Source organism: Rhinolophus sinicus, chromosome 3, assembly GCF_057876585.1.
Source record: "Rhinolophus sinicus isolate RSI-liver-muscle chromosome 3, RSI-T2T, whole genome shotgun sequence".
In the NCBI taxonomy this organism is placed as follows: domain Eukaryota; kingdom Metazoa; phylum Chordata; class Mammalia; order Chiroptera; family Rhinolophidae; genus Rhinolophus; species Rhinolophus sinicus.
The window spans coordinates 138900306-138917876 of NC_142503.1; the positions used below are offsets into that span (position 1 = coordinate 138900306).

Sequence of the window (17571 nt, forward strand, 5' to 3'; positions counted from 1 at the left end):
CCCAGGACTATAGCTCTTACCCAGATGAAGTTTAAAGGGGGGCAGAGGAGGAGCAGAAAGGGTAAACCGCTCTAGTTAATTGTCCAAAGGAAAGACTAGCCTTATCGTAACAAACTTTAGAATACTATTTTTTTGCATTTTAGCCATGCTCGCATTCGAATACATTTTTTAAATGCTTAGACTTCCTAATCACACAGCAAAGCTTAGAATAATCATTTCAAAGTTCAAACGAAATCATACAACTTCCTAAGTAGAATTATCCAGTAACAAAAAAAGTGCAGAGTAAAAGAAAGACGTCTATTTACATATCCCTCTCATGAAACCCAGAGTCACTGGAGTCTGTGAAACTCCAGCTGAAAGAGAAACCACTCTCCACCTGGGTATACAAGTTTACACGTCTCAGTCAGGAATTGAAAGTTCTCTGACTTTTCTAAGAAACCGCTCCACCACTCCTCTCGGGTCCTGAAGTTGCCCTGACATTCCCGCTAATCTACCCACAAGAACTTCAAGGCTTTCGGCTCCAGAGAGGTGAGTCCCTGTTAACCAGCAACACCGACGCTCCCGGAGATCCCACCCCTTTGGAAGCGGACTTTTGCGGAACCTTCATGGACGCCTTGGGCCGCCGTAGCCCCACCCCTTGCTCCTGTGGGTTCAGTTGCTTCGGGAACACTCACCGACGGTATTGGGACGTGCCACTTGGATCGGTCGGCTGCAGCGACGGGTGCCGGTCCTACACCGAAAAGCGGCAATGGGGACGGATGAGCCCCCAGAAGAAGAAGAATAACAGGCAGCACCTGAAGCCACGCAGCCGCCGCCATCTTCACAGCCATGGAGTGCCTACCGAAAGCATTTCACCTTCTTCCGGTTCGTCCCGCCCTCTTCCGGCTCTGCTCTGGGGGGGGGGGCCGGATCATCCGGGTCCTCGAAACCTCGCGAGGCTCGTTTGTTTTGCGACCCAGCGGCCCCTCCTTCCGATAGACGTCACTACTTGATGTGCAGCTTTAGACATACTGCGCAGGCGTCATCTCGTCAGAACCTGGTCACCTTGGAGAGTTAGGATGATCGCCAAGAGCCACCCCCGCCTCGGTCGGCTCTTCTCTCTCCCAGCCCTAAAAGGGTTTGGGGACGAGGCAAGCACCGACGAGCATGTAGTGTTTGGCTCTCTCTTCCCGCCTTTCGCTCCAGTCCCTTATATCCCTTCCAAGTCAAAGTCAGACTTCGGGACTAAAAGTCTGGGAAATCCGTAGTCTGGCTGCCTGTTTGTTTGGCGTCTGGTAGTGAGTTCTTGGTTTCCGGAGGTATTTAAGCAAAGAATGAAATTTGGTGGTGGTGCAGTATAAGCGATTGCTAAACTGGATGGTGTGATAGATAACCTCTTTAAACAGCCCCTTCTAGCCCTGAAAAACATGATGCTACTGTAGAGTTTGGCCAGAGTACATAAACCTCCAGCGAAGACCCGGCCGGCCCTTTCCACTCAAAGCCAAAAACGGGGAGAAAGTGTACCAGTTTTAAATATGTATGGCGTTACTGTCACTGAGATGGACCCGTAGAAGCTTAGCCCAAATCCGGCAGGCTCTCGATTCTCACGCTCTTGAGTTTTCATCCTGTAGGGCTCTGCGTACACGCCCCCTCGGCTGCAAAGACAGTTTCGGTTCCTAATGAAAGTTCCTCATCAGTCAGTCATCACGAAGAACAGTATGCGAAATAAATCCCGGTAGAAACACTTGTTTGGCCCTGGAAATACAGGAACAACAAGGGTCGATTGGTCACTCCTTAAGGACCTGGAGGGGACTTCCCATTTCCAAGAAACTTGAAGGTGATGAAGTGCTAGTGGTAACTTAGAAAGAGGCCTATCGCGTTTTGAAAAGATCGCACGGGTCCTTGGCCTGAGAGCCGGGAGCCTGTCAAGAGACTGGGAAGCCATGGAAGCAGCCGCGAAGGAAGAAATCAGGTAAAGGCCCAAGTGGTCGAGCAGGTTCTGGCTTTGAAGGTTTTATTGAATGTTTGATTGCACTTCTTATTTGCATGTTTTATATTTGTGCACTTCATCGTTTTTTTCCTCAGTTCCCCAGGTATTAGTTGATATTAATAGCTAGACCTTCATAAAATACTTTCAGGATGGTTAACAAAATTGGAGAAGTTGTGATCAGAACTCTAACACATGAATTTCAAGCACGTTGCTTACCAAGTTCAGCTATACCCACCTCTTCCCATATTACACCAGAGCACATTCTTCAAAGCTGGAAAGAGGAGACTGCAAATTTTTCTACTCTTTGCACATTTGATTAAAAGAAAAGTGATGACTGAGTCAATGAAGGATTTACCTTTTTAGTATGACCGACTGTATCCGTCTGGGCTTGTTTTCATAATATTTTGAAATTGGTGTTCAATCATAGCTTCCTACATAATCATGGACATACTGACCACAGCTGCATTCAGCCACACCTCTGCATGAAAACCAATGTTTTTTTCTTATACCCTGTAGTTGTTTTAACTGGCATGTGTTAAATACATAATCTCAAGTAGCAATATACATAAATCTTGTTCACGGTTTATTCTAGAAACAGCTATTTTGGAAACTTGGTCTTAAAAAACTGATATCTAGGTTATCAGCTTCTTTTTTTTGGTTTCAAGAGTACAAGAACAATGTAATAGACATTTACACACCTCACAAAGTGATAACCCCCTCCCCCATTCTTCTACCCCTCTGACATCATAAATAGCTGTTATAATTCCATTGACTCTATTCCCTATGCTGTACTCCACATCCTGTGACTATATATATATATTTATAGTTGACATTCAATATTATTCATCTCCAGCTTCAGGTGTACAGCGCAGTGGTCAGGCATCTAAACCGTCCACGAAGTGGTCTCCCTAATAAAATAAGTGCCTATCGGACACCCTACAAAATCTTTATAACATTATTGATTATATTCCCCAAAATGTCTTTCATATCCCCGTGTCAATATTGTGGCTACCAATTTATGCTTTCTAATCTCTTCACCTTCTCCCTCACCCCCACCCCCTTCCCATCTAGCAACCCTCAGTTTTTTCTGTATATCTCTGAGTCTATTTCTGTTTAGTTTGCTCATTTATTCTGTTCTTTAGATTCCACATATAAGTGAGATCATATGGTATTTGTCTTTCTCCATCTGACTTATTTCACTTAGCATCTTCTTAAAAAGCTAACCATTTTTCTTCTACACCTGTCTCTATTCTTATTCTAGCACCTTGCACATACCTGTATTACAGTATTTGTCAGGTTGTTGGTGATTGTTGTGATTGTTGGTTAGGCTCTCGCAGAAATCTTGAACACAGTCCTTTATATCTTCCTCAGGGCCCAGCAGTCAGTTAGAATATTCTGAAAATATTTTGTTGAATAATAAGTACGGGGGTTGTTTTTGTTGGTTTGATTTGAGTTTTTTTGTTTGTTTTTGCTCCTTCAAATGTTACTGTTGTAGTCATTGCCTTCACTCATTATTTTAAAAGAATCCTTACTCATAAGTGACGGTGCTCTCTTCCTATTGCTTTCAGAATAATCCCAGAACTTGATGTTTTGTTGTTTACCTCGGATGATTGACAAAAGGATCTTACTCTGCAGCACACGTGTTATGATGTTATGTTATGGCATACAGTTTTGCATTGGAGAGGTTTATTTCCCATGTTCATACCATAGTTTAGAGAAGGTACAAAAATTGGATTCACAAACTCTGGGTGAATTAACTTTCTTCAAATGTGTTTGTTTAGTGTTGAAGATGAAGCTGTGGATAAAGACATTTTCAAAGACTGCAGCCAGATTGCTTTCTATAGGTAAGAAGTGGAAAAGTATTACCTAGATCAAAACGTTTCTGACAGTATTTCAAAACTGATGTTTAATACATTTCTGATATAGGATTTCAAGGAAAAAGTCAATTAGGAAATTCACTGATTAAGGAATTTATCAGATAGAAGCCATTCGCTTTTAACTTTATATACTTATTACTGTGTTATTTAAATTTTTCAGTAAACAGGCATTTTATTTTGAAAGTCAAAGTGTTTTTAAACTGTTATGTTAAAATTTTATGTCTTTGCAGAGATAATATGTTTGCATATTTCAAAAATTAATAATATTAAAAATATGTACATTGGAAGTATTTATTCTTTTCCCTTTCTGCCCCTTTCCATATCTTGTCCTTGTAACCAGATTTAGTGATTTCTTATTAATCCTTCCAGTATTTCTTTTTGTGACTACAAATATTCTTTTATTACCACCTTTCTTACACCAAGTAGCTTTCTGTATACACTGTTGTGTGCCTTTTTTTTTTCCCTGCTTTATAGTTTATTCTGAAGAGCTCTGCATGAATATATGGAGATTGTCCTCTCTTTTTACAGCTACATAGTATTCTGCTGGGTAGATATAATTTATTCAGTTTTTCTCATACTCCTAGACTTTTGGGTCGTTTTCAATCTTTTGCTATAATAGCACTGCCACAATGAAAAGCTATACGTGTATGTCATTTCCTACACATGCAAGCATATTTATAGGATGAATTTCCAGAAGTGGGATTACTGGGTCAAAGAGTAAATGTATTTGAAATTTTAACTATGACCAGATATCCCTTGTAGGGATTATATCATTTTTTACTTCCATCCCACTATATAAGATTGCCTATTTCCCCAGTGCCTTATGTGGTCCTGAAATTGAAATCACCAAAAAATTGTATCATATATTACAACTTTCTAATTTATTCACACTGCTCTAGAGGAAGAAAATTATATCATTTTCATTCTGAACAAGTACCTTAGAGGGAATTCTTTAGTGAAGTCCTGGTCACCTTGTTAAACCACTAGATTATATTGGATCTCCACTAGAATTGATTGAGTTTCTATTAAAGTGTACATGTCATGGAAAGAGGGAGTGAAATTAACAAGCTAGTGAATACCATCCTACAAAATACCATCCTTGAGCAATGTTATATTGAATAATTTTATTAGTATTTTTCTTATTAGTGCTAATTTTATTAGCACTCTATTAACAAAGTACTACTGTTAGTACTTTATTGGAGTACTGTCTGTGCCAAATTCACTTACTATCATAAAAAATTTTAATGACTTCCCCATGATAATATAGTCTATTGGATGCTAACAGCCACATATAATTCTGAGGCATCTGTATACTTCCTATGTGTAGGCGTCAGAAACAGCAGCTGTCCAAGAAGTCCACCTATCAGGCATTACTAGACTCAGCCACAACAGGCAAAGACAGCACCAAGTTCCAAATCATCAATGAAGTAACTAAGGTGAGATAGAAGTATTTTCTACAGAGACTTATTTGTTTCAATGTTTATTTGAGTTGAATGAATTAAATTTCCACACAGGCTAATTAAAACTATGTATGCTCTAAAAAATAAACTTTGTTAGAGAAGTGATGTAATCTTTTTCATATCTATACTAATATTACTTTAAAATTAATATCAACATACAGACTGCATGTGTATCAGATGCTTCCCTAGATGTTTTACAAGTGTTATTTCCTTTCAGTCTTCTTAATACATAGTATTAGCCCCAATTTTCAGATAAAGAAATTGAAATCTAAAAAGTCACTTGCTCGGGGCTGGCCCGGTGGCTCAGGCGGTTAGAGCTCCATGCTCCTAACTCCAAAGGCTGCCGGTTCGATTCCCACATGGGCCAGTGGGATCTCAACCACAAGGTTGCCAGTTCAATTCCTCGAGTCCCGCAAGGGATGGTGGGCAGCGCCCCCTGCAACTAAGATTGAACACAGCACCTTGAGCTGAGCTGCTGCTGAGCTCCCGGATGGCTCAGTTGGTTGGAGCACGTCCTCTCAACCACAAGGTTGCCGGTTTGACTCCTGCAAGTGATGGTGGGCTGTGCCCCCTGCAACTAGAAATGGCAACTGGACTTGGAGCTGAGCTGCGCCCTCCACAACTAAGACTGAAAGGACAACAACTTGACTTGGAAAAACGGCCTGGAAGCACACACTGTTCCCCAGTAAAGTCCTATTCCCCTTAAAATAAATAAATAAATAAATAAGTAAATAAGTAAATAAGCAAATAAATAAATACATACATACATACATAAATAAATAAATAAATAAAAAGTCACTTGCTCAAAGTCACAGCTAGTAATCAGTATCTTTTACTAGTTACAGCTACTGTGTTTTCCCGAAAATAAGATCTAGCCGGACAATCAGCTCTAATGCATCTTTTGTAGCAAAAATTAATATAAGACCGGATCTTATTTTACTATAATATAAGACCGGGGATAAGATAAGATATGATATAAATATAATACCGGGTCTTATATTAATTTTTGCTCCAAGAGATGCATTAGAGCCAATTGTCCGGCTAGGTCTTATTTTCAGGGAAACAGGTATTAACCAGAATTTTCACTTGCATCTGTTGACTCTATCAAGCACCCATACTTTGTCACTATTATACAGCATATAGCTGAGCATGCGGCCTGAGCATGGTGCAGATTCAGGGAATGTCTAAACCTGAAAATGTGGGTGGGCCAGGGGAGCAAGGGACTATGTAGTTGAAAAACCTAAGTCACAAATGTTCCATCTCCTGAGCTGCTTCACTACCTAGCATAGCACTATAGTTATTGCATACTGAAACGATTAGAGCAGTACTATATCCTAAGTTCTTTTTTTCACCTGTCAAGTCACCAAACTACTGGCCGATACACATTGGCCAGTCATGGAGGAAGTGCTATGCGCTGAGCTAGGAAGTATGACTCTGCACGAGTACCTGATGCTCCCGACCTGACCCTCCCTTGCAGATCCTCCCCCATCTTGGAAAGGCATCCTGAGTGTCTAAGGCCTCCCAGACCAACCTGGCTTAATTGGTAATTCATGTAACTGAAAGACATCGTTAAAGCCATGTATGTGGTCTAGGTCCCTACTAGCTTGCATAGTAACTCCACCAACTCTACCAAATCCCAGTTCTGGGAAGCAGACTGAGAAAAAGTCTCCACTTTCACTGCAAAGCTGTGAGCGCTCTCCTTGTAACTACCGGAGTTCTGGCCCTGTGGTGCTGCAATGAGGGATCTCCTCAGAGAAGACAGCACTAAAACGACCCCAGCACACCAGAGATTTTTCTATAGCATTTGTAAGGCCTTTAACTTAGCAAAGCATCCCGACTTGATTCTCAGGAAGAGCAATTGCACAGTGAGGAAGGCTGCCTTCCTTGTGAAGTTTTAGAGATTTGAGCTTATTTCATAGGTGTGGAATTCGGGCTTTCTTGCCCAAATTCAAAATAGAGGCTAGAATCATATCAATGGTTCTGTGTTCTCTATCCCTGTTCTCTGTCCCCAACTTCTGGTTACTTAAGGATATAGTTACGGTAACAGTACACTTAGTTCATCTCTCTTAACTACACATATGGGATGGTTAGCCTTTCTCCAAAACTTAGAGCTGCTGTTTATACCATCTAGTTTTTTTCTGAAGGAATTTACCTCTTTTGAATTCTCAGCTCATGGTAACCATGAAGTCATAGGTCCTCTACTGCTGATCCAAGTCTTCCAAACTATACATCCTTCTGTAGCCTAGTTTGATGGCTGTTCATAGGAAAACATGGGGTAGCACTGATTTCTTTTCTAGAGGACTATCTTCCATTTGCATGTGGTATAATAGCCGGACACCCAGCCAACCCCCTGTATTCAGGGTCAGCAGAAGCAGTTAGCTCCAGGAAATGCAAGGAGTCCACCAGAGACCTTCCAGCAGTCATTAGGCCTGCTACCAGATGTCAGGCACCTTTCCTGTCTCATTTTTCCTGTCATTTGCTCATTTTCCTTCTTGTCCCCAATGTATCTAACCCCAGAGAGTTGTAGCTGTTCCAAGGTCAAGGCAAGAATCCCTTTCCGTCCTTGGGGAGGCTTAGTATATTGAGCACCTCCTGAACAATCCAGTGTCATGATGACACATGCTGAGGCAAAGCAAATGAGGCAAAAGCCCCCTGCATACTAGTGTGGGCCAACATGCAAATTCTCAGTGCAGCTTGCGACCAGTGTAGTGAGTGGTAGAGCCCCACATACGGCCTTTTACAAGACTATAGATCAGTTTCTCTGCACACACCTGTCTTTGGATCCTGAAATTGTGAGGGATAATACTGTTCAGATCAGATGCCACAAACAGAGCCTACCAGATCTGGATGCCTTCAAAGGAAAAGCAGCCACAGTCCAGGAGGACCCATGGGATCTCAGCACAAGACAGCACATGGCCCAGAAGGGAGCTGAGGGGCCCAACAAGCAAGGGCAAGTTACCCAGGATATCAGCAACATGGCTCTCAAGAACAAGAACTTTGAGGACCCCTTGGAACAGACTCCGTTTTCAGGTATTAGAAATATCAGGGCTGCTTAGGGAATCTGTATGCTCTGATCTCAGGCAGATACATGCAAATGTATATGTTTTGGGAGGTGACACTGAAATTCTGAGCTGAACTCCATTGTAATGACTTCCTACTCTCTTGGACTTGAGATGCCTATTAGGGACTTAAGAGTTCATGCCCTCTGTCAGTTTGGTAGGGACAACAAAGATCCAGACAGTAATCACTAAAGGTCTGAAGCTTGTCTCCTGCTCAGTCATAGTCAGGGAGCCTTCAGTAGAGGTGGTTTCTGGGATGGATGTTTCACAGGTGATTTCACAATAGGATATGACATGGGTGTGGTCTAGAGATTTAAAACAAGCTGTGTACATCCACTTATTCAGAATGACAGCTTTTTATTTCAGGTTCAGAGAGACGAGCCCAAAGTCTAAGAGGATCGTATTCAGCTCACAGCTGCAGTTCTCAGATTTCACTGATGAGGCAGATTCTGACAAACGCAGCACTCTTAGTGTCTGCCTGCCCCCACACCACTGAAACTCTTACAGTAGTAACTTTGTCAGCAAGATCTGTTGTTAATTTTTGAAAACCTTCCTCCCGATCTGCCTCTTAAAAAGCAACCAGGAAACAGAACCAAGCTTCATTCAACATTCTCTTAGTTCAGGTTGCTATAACAAAATACCATAGACTAGTGTTTTAAACAACAGACATCTGTTTCTCACAGTTCTGGAGTCCGGGAAGTCCAAGATCTAGGTGTCTGGTGAGGAACCTTTTCCTGGCTTACAAACTTCCATCTTTGTACTGTATATTCACATGGTGGAGGGTGCCAGCTTTCTGGTCTCTTCCTGTAAGGGCACTAATCCCATCATGACTCCACCCTCATGACCTCATCTAACTCATCACCTCCCAAAGTCCCCGTCGCCAATGTCATCTCACTGAGGGCTAGGGCTTCAGCATGTGAATTTGCGGGGAGGGAGGGTAATAATTCAGTCCGTCCGTATTAAACATATCGTGCTTGGGACACAGTAATTTTACAAGTTCAAGTGTTGCCCTGTGTATTATCTCCAGAACATGCTCTGAACATCTAGGCTTTGAAGAAAAGCTGGTTGGAGGTTCAGATGTGTACATTTTCTCACATCGGGTCCCAGTGTAGTATCTTGCCTATTTCTGATGATGGAATAATCAGGTAGATATTTGATAAAGAAGCTTCCAGAAAAAAATCTAAAAAGAAAGGAGTTATGAATAAAGTGTTGACTGCTTTTTTAGAACTGTTTGGTTTTTTTTTTTTTTTCTTTCTGCTATTACCAATTTTTTACCTTCAGTGAAAATTTGACCTGGATTGAGAAAACCTAGTTTTGTGACATCAGAGCAAAGGAATTTATGCCATCTTCTGAGTCTAGCTAAAAGCAACAGACCTGTCTTTGACATACTTTATATTGCTAATTTTGATGCTTTCTCATGACCATTTGGCAGTATATTTTTGTTTTGCAGCCTATTTTTGGGTTTTCAACAGAGACAACACTTCTAGCAGCTTCTCTAAAGGTGTGGTGATATCTCTGAGCATCTCCATGAAGTTACCCCTTGCCTCTTCATCTAAGCCTGATGCAAATGAGACTTTGCCCAGCCAGCTACCTCCTCAATGGATGAGGCACAACTACCATTTGTTAGCCAATATTATTTCTGCAGAGATGCCAGGAACAGGCAGCTAATTTGGAAACTAGCCAAACAATCAGAAGCACACCTGGGCAGGCTAATTGTCCTTGAGGAACGGGCTAATGCCCAGCGCGAAATTGCCAACATTCTCAATAGAGAATCAGTGCTTGCAAGAAACGGACTGGCTGCAACTGTGGAAGGGGCCGTTGGTGCCCTACAGCAATTTAATGAATGCTTAGAGCATTCTCTGAATCCTGGAAGATTCAGATCAACAGCTAGAAGAGGTCATTGCTCACTCTTGTAGGCCTTTTAGCTTAACCGTTCCTTAAAGAGGAAAGACCCGATGCTGGAGGAAAAGCGAGACTTACCCATCAAGGAGAACGTGATGGGGTCCTAATTTCCCTTCTTAATACCCACTGCCATGTAAATATGTGTTCTAGGGCTGTTTGTTAACTCAGTCAGTCTACTAGTTGGGATTCCCAGTTGTGGGTAAACAAAAAGTTTTGTTCTAATATAATTGTGATCTGTCCACTGCTTGAATACATAGACGTTTTTACAACCTGATATTTTTGCCTATGTGGCCAAAAAAACTAAACTTATGGATGACAAACTACCAGGTTTTGTATTGAGTATGGGAAAAATAAGATAGGAAAAGGGAATTAATACTCTTTCTCAGACTATGAGATGTAAGCCTCTGAGTAAAGGTTTATGAAAAACCAAGTAGAGACTTGTGGTACTAAAAGGAACCTCCAAAATGTATTTCTTTCTCTGGGGATTTATCTCATCTTCTCTGTGTAGGTGGATATTTATACATCTTAAATATTTTTAAGGGAGTAAAACCCATGCTGTCTCACCTCATTTAAAATGTTTAGTTATATGCTTCTTCACTTTATTTACATGATCCACCTTGCAACCGAGTGTAACCGCTACTATTATCTAAGTACTAACACTAAATAATTCTTAGTTTAAGCGATCGCACTTCTGTAACTTACCTGCTTAACATTTTTTCATTGTCAATTCCGATCATCACTAATAGGAGGAAGAGAATGGATAATTTATTTGTATATTACCAGTATTGTTTAATAAATGTCCAAACAGTTCCTTAGAGAAGAACAGGACTACCTAAAAATGCCTAATGTTTTCGATAGAAGAATATAACATTCGTGTTCAGACTTTTTGACAAAACAAGGCTTTGATGGAATAATTGGGCAATAACTGGTAGTTCAGAAGCCCAGAGAAGTGATTTATTTACTGTCATCCACAGAGCCCTGAGGATTCCATGGAAGTGTCTCAGGGCTCAATGCAGGGAGGGAAGGGGGTGCTTAAAGGTAGGGCCTGTGAGCTGCTCCCCACTATCTTCAACCCAAGTAACTTTATTGATTGGACTTTTGAGAGTCTGCTGCTATTAAAAAAAAAATTTTTAAGCCACTAAAAACATGAGCCAGATCATAGGAGCAAATGTATACTAAGGTCTAAGGAAATTATGTGCTTGGAACATGAAGCTTTGTTGGTGATAAGAGATAAGAATGAATCTAGATATTGACCTTGAGAAAAGGTGTACCTATTGGAAAAATTTGTTTGCTTAATTAAGTTTAAATGACAACAGAATGGGGCTTTGACTCTGATTTGTATGTTTGGTTGCATAAGGTCATTATGTTAATAGCAAGGTTTTTGCTACCTCTTATAGTTAGGATTCTTTCCTGGCATGCAACCTCAAGAACAGAACATACAGACCAGTCTTTGTTTTCAAAAAAAAATTTTTTTTAAGAAAGCTGTTTTACTAAAAATGGGAGGATCTCTGAGTACATAAACTAGATGTAATTTGTTAATCATACATAGACAGACAACCTCTGTACACTCTGCTTTGCATGGTCTTGCCCATTTTTGCCAACCCAAAGGCCCTGCTCAAGACCCTCTTCCTCCAGGGAGCTGTCCCAGAAGCCCTCTCCTTATAGTCATCACTAATATTCCCCTTCCTTGTTCTCCCACAGCCCTGCCCTTGTCCTCTCTCAACATAAAATGCTTTATGTGTACTGTCTATGTGTTTTGTCACCTCTCAATTACAATCCCCTTAAGACTTTAGCCATCCTTTCTTTTCACAGCAAACAGCACATCCCAGTATTGCCAAATAAATGTTAGTTGAATTGAATTTGAGAGAGCAATGGAAATATATGTCTAATTTGGAAGAGAATACATATTCTAGCAGGATTTCAGCTTTATATTTGGACATATTTTCAAATTTAGAATTCTGATGGCACAGAATTCGAATATAAAACATTAAACGTGTAAGCAATAATTACAGTATGATTTGGGATGGGGGAAAGGGGACACGTTGGTCCAAGAGTACAGACTTCCAACTATACGAGGAATAACTTGTAGAAATCTAATGTACAACAGTGATTATAGTTAATAATACTCATACTTGAAAGTTTCTAAGAGAGATCTTAAATGTTCTCACCACAAAAAGGAAATGATAACTATGAGACATGTAGGTATTAGCTAACGCAGTGGTGATAATCATTCTGCAGTATATAAGTGTATCAAATCAATACATTGTATACCTTAGACAATGTTATATAACATCAATTATATTCCAGTAAAACTGGGAAAAATAATTACAGTATGATCACTACTACATCATAACCCTGTCTTACGAACGTCTGGAAAAGCAGCCATGACCACTGCACTATTTACCAGATCCACTCTTTAGTGCCATGTCACGGTTTAAGTTTCCTGATTACTTTTCTATATTCCCAAAAGCAGGGTTCCAATAATATCGTTTTCTTTTGGTGCTTCTTTGACATTCTCCGTACTTCCTATCTGTTACTTGTAGCACATTGTACTTGCTCTAGACCAGGGGTGTCCAAACTGCAGCCCGCGGGCCAACTGTGGCCCGCAATCCATTTTTAATTGGCCCGCAGCAAATTCCAAAAACATATTTAGTTTACTTAAATAAACCAGGTGAGGCAATACGTACTTCACCTCGAGTGAGTGACCCGGCTGTTTGTGTAATTTACCGCATATGGCCCTTGGTGAAAAACATTGAAAAAAGTTTGGACACCCCTGCTCTAGACTATGTCACACAGCCTACGCAGCTTAGCCTTTTCTTTAGCAGACCCTATAGTAACACCAGATGTACCCAGCAGTAACCAGAATTTGGCATCACACTTGATGAAGGATTTGCAATCGACTAGTGTGGCATGGGACACTAGTTAAAACCAGTCATAAAATATTTCTCTCATCTAGATACCTCATTTTGTAACCTAAACCCAGCCATTTCTACTCTTGGGTTTTGTTGTTTTTGTGTCTTATTTTTCAAATTCCGTATTCTCTTTATAATTCTACGATGCTTCCATCTCCCATTGTAGGCAGAGTTTTACCTAAGTTCCCCAGCCTCTTGAGAAAGTTCCCCAGGCCACATACCAGGTGTATAGGAAGTATCTTGATTTTAGCAGCAAGCCTCATTCATCTACATTAGAGAACCCCAATGACTACCATTTTACTCTCTGTTCTATTCTGTGGCTTGTTACCCTTCATCTTTCATTCAGCCAGAATCGTTACGCTACTTTTAACACCAAACTCTTATTCTCAAGATATCTGTAGTTTGTCAGAGATACAGTGGTCATATGTCCCAATTTTCAAAGAGCAGTTTGAGTTTATGCCTGTCGTCCAATATAATTAATAGAGACCCCTTTCACTCTTAAAGGTCCTGGTCTGGACAATTATATGTCTGCCTAACCATAAAACACATAGGTGTTTCCTGTGTCTACCACCGGTATCAAGCAAGTATATACAGAGGGTGCCCAAATAATGTATACACATTTTAGAAAGGAAAACTGTATTAAAAATATAATATGTTCTGATAACAAAAGACGAATACAAGTCAGGTTTGACTTCTGCAATTATAAGAGGTGCTCAAAGTGGTTACCATCAGCGTCCAGACACTTCTGATTCCTGCGAACTACTGCTTGAGCAACATTGACCAAAGTGTCCACTTGTATGCACTTTTTTGGTGCCCTCAGTGTATAGATTGGATAACTTTTTTTCTTCATGACGGCCATTATTCTCCAGTTTGCTTGGCCTGTAATAATTTAAATGTAGTTTTCTAATTATTGTCGTTTGATGGTAGAACTGACCATCACTGGGGTAACCTGTGGAAACTAATCTCATATGTCTGTTCCCAGGTTCCTCTTTTGGCTGAAGTTTATGGTATGGAGGGAAATATTTTCAGGCTTAAAATCAATGAAGAAACTCCCCTGAAGCCCAGGTATGAAGTTCCCGATGTCCTCACAAGTAAGCCAAGCACTGTAAGGTAAGCCAAGGATCAAGATATCTTGAATGCACCCTCAATATGTTATTTATCATTCCTTGAGTAGATTTGTATGAACCTCATACTTAGTCTGTTCAAAACTACAATCATGGGGTAGCCAGTTGGCTCAGTTGGTTAGAGTACAGTGCTCATAACACCAGCATCGCTGGTTCGATTCCCACATGGGCCAGTGAGCTACGCCCTTTACAGCTAAGATTGTGAACAATGGCTCTCCCTGGAGCTGGGCTGCGGTGAGCAGCTGGAGGTTGGCATGGGCTGCTGTGGGCTGCCCCGGGCTGCCGTGGGCTACCGTGGGCTGCCATGAGCGACCGCAGCCGAGGTGAGCGGTCGGCAGCCGGTGAAGCTGCTGTGAGCTGCTGTGAGCAGCCAACCAACGACCAGCGACTGACTGCCTCAGCCAAGGGGAGCGCAAGGCTCATAATACCAGCCTGGGCCAGGGAACTGTGTCCTACACAACTAGACTGAGAAACAACGGCTTGAACCAGAGTGGGGGCGGTGGGGGGCCATGGAAGAAGGGGGGAATAAAAATAAGTCTAACATGTAATTTAACTTAGAATCAGAAATCATTTAATAATCAGGGTCTAGGTGAAAAAAAATCTCTGAGGATTAAAACATTTTTCATATACCTACAGAATCTTTATCACTTCTCAACACACTTTCCAGTGGTATTTCAACCTGGTTTTGCCTGTTGATTTCTGTTTTTTCATGTTATTTCACTAAGGGAATATAAGATTATGCCAGGTGCTTCAATTTTCACTATATCATTATCACTGTTTTATGTAGATTATTTTTTTCAATGAAAAATAAATTGCATTATTTTCGTGAAAATAAAAGATCAATAGATAATAAGGAGAAATTAATTCAGTTGTGGTAGCACCATCATAAACTTAAAACATATTTATTTACTGAGCTGCTACTATATGTCAAGAATTTAGGAAAAATGAATTAAAAAGAGACTGTTCTAAAGGCTTTGCAGTTTGGCAAATGAGTGTATATATATTTATATATATATATACACACTCACATATATGTAAGTATGTATGTATGTATGTATGTATGTATGTATGTATGTATATCTCCCCTTGGTCACAATATATTACTTTTTACTATCCTGGAGGATTCACTTTATTAATAGATCATTTAAAATTTTAAATCTGTGTTCATAAGTAAAATTTGTCTGTAGTTTTCTTTTTTTCTGGGCTATCTTTGCTGTGTTTTGAGGTCAAGGCGCTATTAGCTTTGTGTAACAAATATAGTATATTAGTTCTGCTTCTGTTCCAATCTCTTTCTAGAGGGCTTTTGGCTATTGAAATAACTAGAAAGCTAAAATCTACATTTCTCCATTTCGCAGACTTCCATGTAGCTAGTTTCTGATTTCTTTCAGGTTTCACCAATCAGATGCACTTACAGGTATCTTGATTTCAGAACTGAGTTTCCCATTTTGCTGGTATGGATTTGGCAGCTGTAGAATGAATGGCTCTAGAGCCACACTAGTTAGGGCAATGGTTTCCTGATCGCTAGACTGCAGCTAAGGTGGCATGATCCTGGAGCCCAGCAGTTGCCACAGTGACTTCTAATTACCCAGCTTCCTGATTCTAGCTGAGATGGAAGTTGTGTTGGCCATACAGTTATGCAGTGTTGTTCTTTGGGTCATTACTGAACACCCACACAAGAACCTGCTACCTCAGCCCTTCCCATGATGTTGTAAGCTCCTAACTCCCCCATATTAAGTCATTTACTTTCTGCTTAAAATAGCCAGTTGTTTCTGTTAGCTACCGTTGAGTCTTGGTTGATATAGTCATTGGTATCAGAAGTGAATATAAGCAGCAGATCCTCATGGATGGGAATATGAGGGTGGTTAGCTGATCTAGTTGGATTTGAAGGCAGTGAGGACCTGATTATCATTAGACAATGAGATATTAGTGTTATGGGTTGAATTGTATCCCCCCACCCCCTTCCCGCCAAACTCATGTGCTGAAGCCCTAACCCCTTGTACATCAAAGTATGACTGTATTTAGAGATAGAGCCTTTGAAGAGATAATTGGGTTGAAATGGGGACATTAGGGTGAGCTGTCATCCAGTTTGACTGGTGTCCTTTAAGAAGAGGACAGACAGAGAGATGACGATGTGAGGACAAAGCAAGAAGATGGCCATCTGTGCCAAGGATGTCTCAGAAGAAACCAAAACTGCTGATATTTGATTTCAACTTCCAGCCTCCAGAATTGTGAGAAAATCAATTTCTGTTGCTTAAGCTACCCAGTCTGTAGTATTTTATTATGGCAGCCTTAGCAAACTAATACCACTAGTAATAAGCCACGGCATTCCATGGCAAAGTTACTTAAATTACTACCTGTGGTCAACTGAAATAAAGTGCCTATTGAAAGCATGGCTCTGGCAGACCAAGTGGTGGGACCACAGCACAGCGTGGTTGTGGTACAGAATTCAAAATTCTGAGGTGGCCCAACTGCTATGAAGAATCTAAAGAAAACAGCAATCTCAGGGCTTTAAATTCTTAGCTGAAGAAACCTAGGAGGTTTCTTTCTGTCAGAAACCTAGTAGGTTTCTATGACAGACCTAAAAATCTCTTAATATCTGTTGTAACTGCAAAGTCCTTGTAGCTGAAAATTAGATGACAGTCTGATTTGGTGGTATGCTGAATTAGGCCATAAGTTGAAATCACAGTCTCATCAGGTCTGTGAATTTAGGGCATTAACTGGGAAAAGGTAGAACTCCTCAAAATTGAATAGCAACATTTGGGAAGATTCTGATAACTCTGAGTACAAACTTCAAAATTCCACTGAGCCTCCGATTCCAGCAGAAGCATCTCTGTCTCCTGTGTCTGATGAAACTGACCCTACCTTGCTTGGACACCCTATGTTGACCTCACCTGTGCAAGGGAATTCCAGTGCCCCTATGTCTCACCCCTACCACCCTTCACTGCTTCCAGACCCACTATCTGATCAGAATCAGAGTCCAACATACCTTGGGAGCCAATTATAGCTACACCCAGGAGGAGAAGGCTTATACCCCTAAAGAGTTATAAGACTGTGTATTGGTAAAAACCTGGGAAATAGGCATGAAAATATTTTCTGAGGGATTCCTGGATCAGAAGGCAGGCACATAATTTTAGGATCATGCTCAATTTATTAACATAGTACATGTACCAGAGAGTCTAGATGTGATATGCTAGCTTGGAGAGCTGAGAGGGGTTCTATTTATTTGCTTGGTTGGTTAACTCTTTTCTGTATTCAGCCATGGACTCTG

General features: G+C 40.8%; 2 protein-coding genes across 14 annotated transcripts in view; one reads left to right on the forward strand and one right to left on the reverse strand.

Annotated features, from left to right (window-relative positions):
* The window catches only part of TMEM87A (transmembrane protein 87A), a 35887-nt gene extending 34994 nt beyond the window's left edge, over positions 1 to 893 (reverse strand). For 3 of the 10 annotated variants that reach the window (XM_088797164.1, XM_074327873.2, XM_088797163.1), the window contains exon 1: positions 675 to 892. In XM_088797164.1, the coding sequence (XP_088653290.1) occupies positions 675 to 830 (156 nt within the window). In that variant the 5' untranslated portion in view covers positions 831 to 892. Of the gene's footprint in view, positions 1 to 674 lie in introns of all 10 variants that reach the window. The other 7 variants (XM_019725414.3, XM_088797161.1, XM_088797165.1 and 4 more) reach the window with 5 other exon arrangements.
* Positions 894 to 1666: 773 nt separating this feature from the next.
* The window catches only part of GANC (glucosidase alpha, neutral C), a 62117-nt gene continuing 46212 nt past the window's right edge, over positions 1667 to 17571 (forward strand). Inside the window, exons 1-4 of one of the 4 annotated variants that reach the window (XM_019725410.3) lie at positions 1667 to 1951; positions 3751 to 3813; positions 5174 to 5282; positions 14162 to 14289. In XM_019725410.3, coding sequence (XP_019580969.3) covers positions 1923 to 1951; positions 3751 to 3813; positions 5174 to 5282; positions 14162 to 14289 — 329 coding nt within the window. In that variant the 5' untranslated portion in view covers positions 1667 to 1922. Of the gene's footprint in view, positions 1952 to 3750; positions 3814 to 5173; positions 5283 to 8119; positions 8337 to 9834; positions 9973 to 14161; positions 14290 to 17571 lie in introns of those variants that run through there. The other 3 variants (XM_074327868.2, XM_074327867.2, XM_088797158.1) reach the window with 3 other exon arrangements.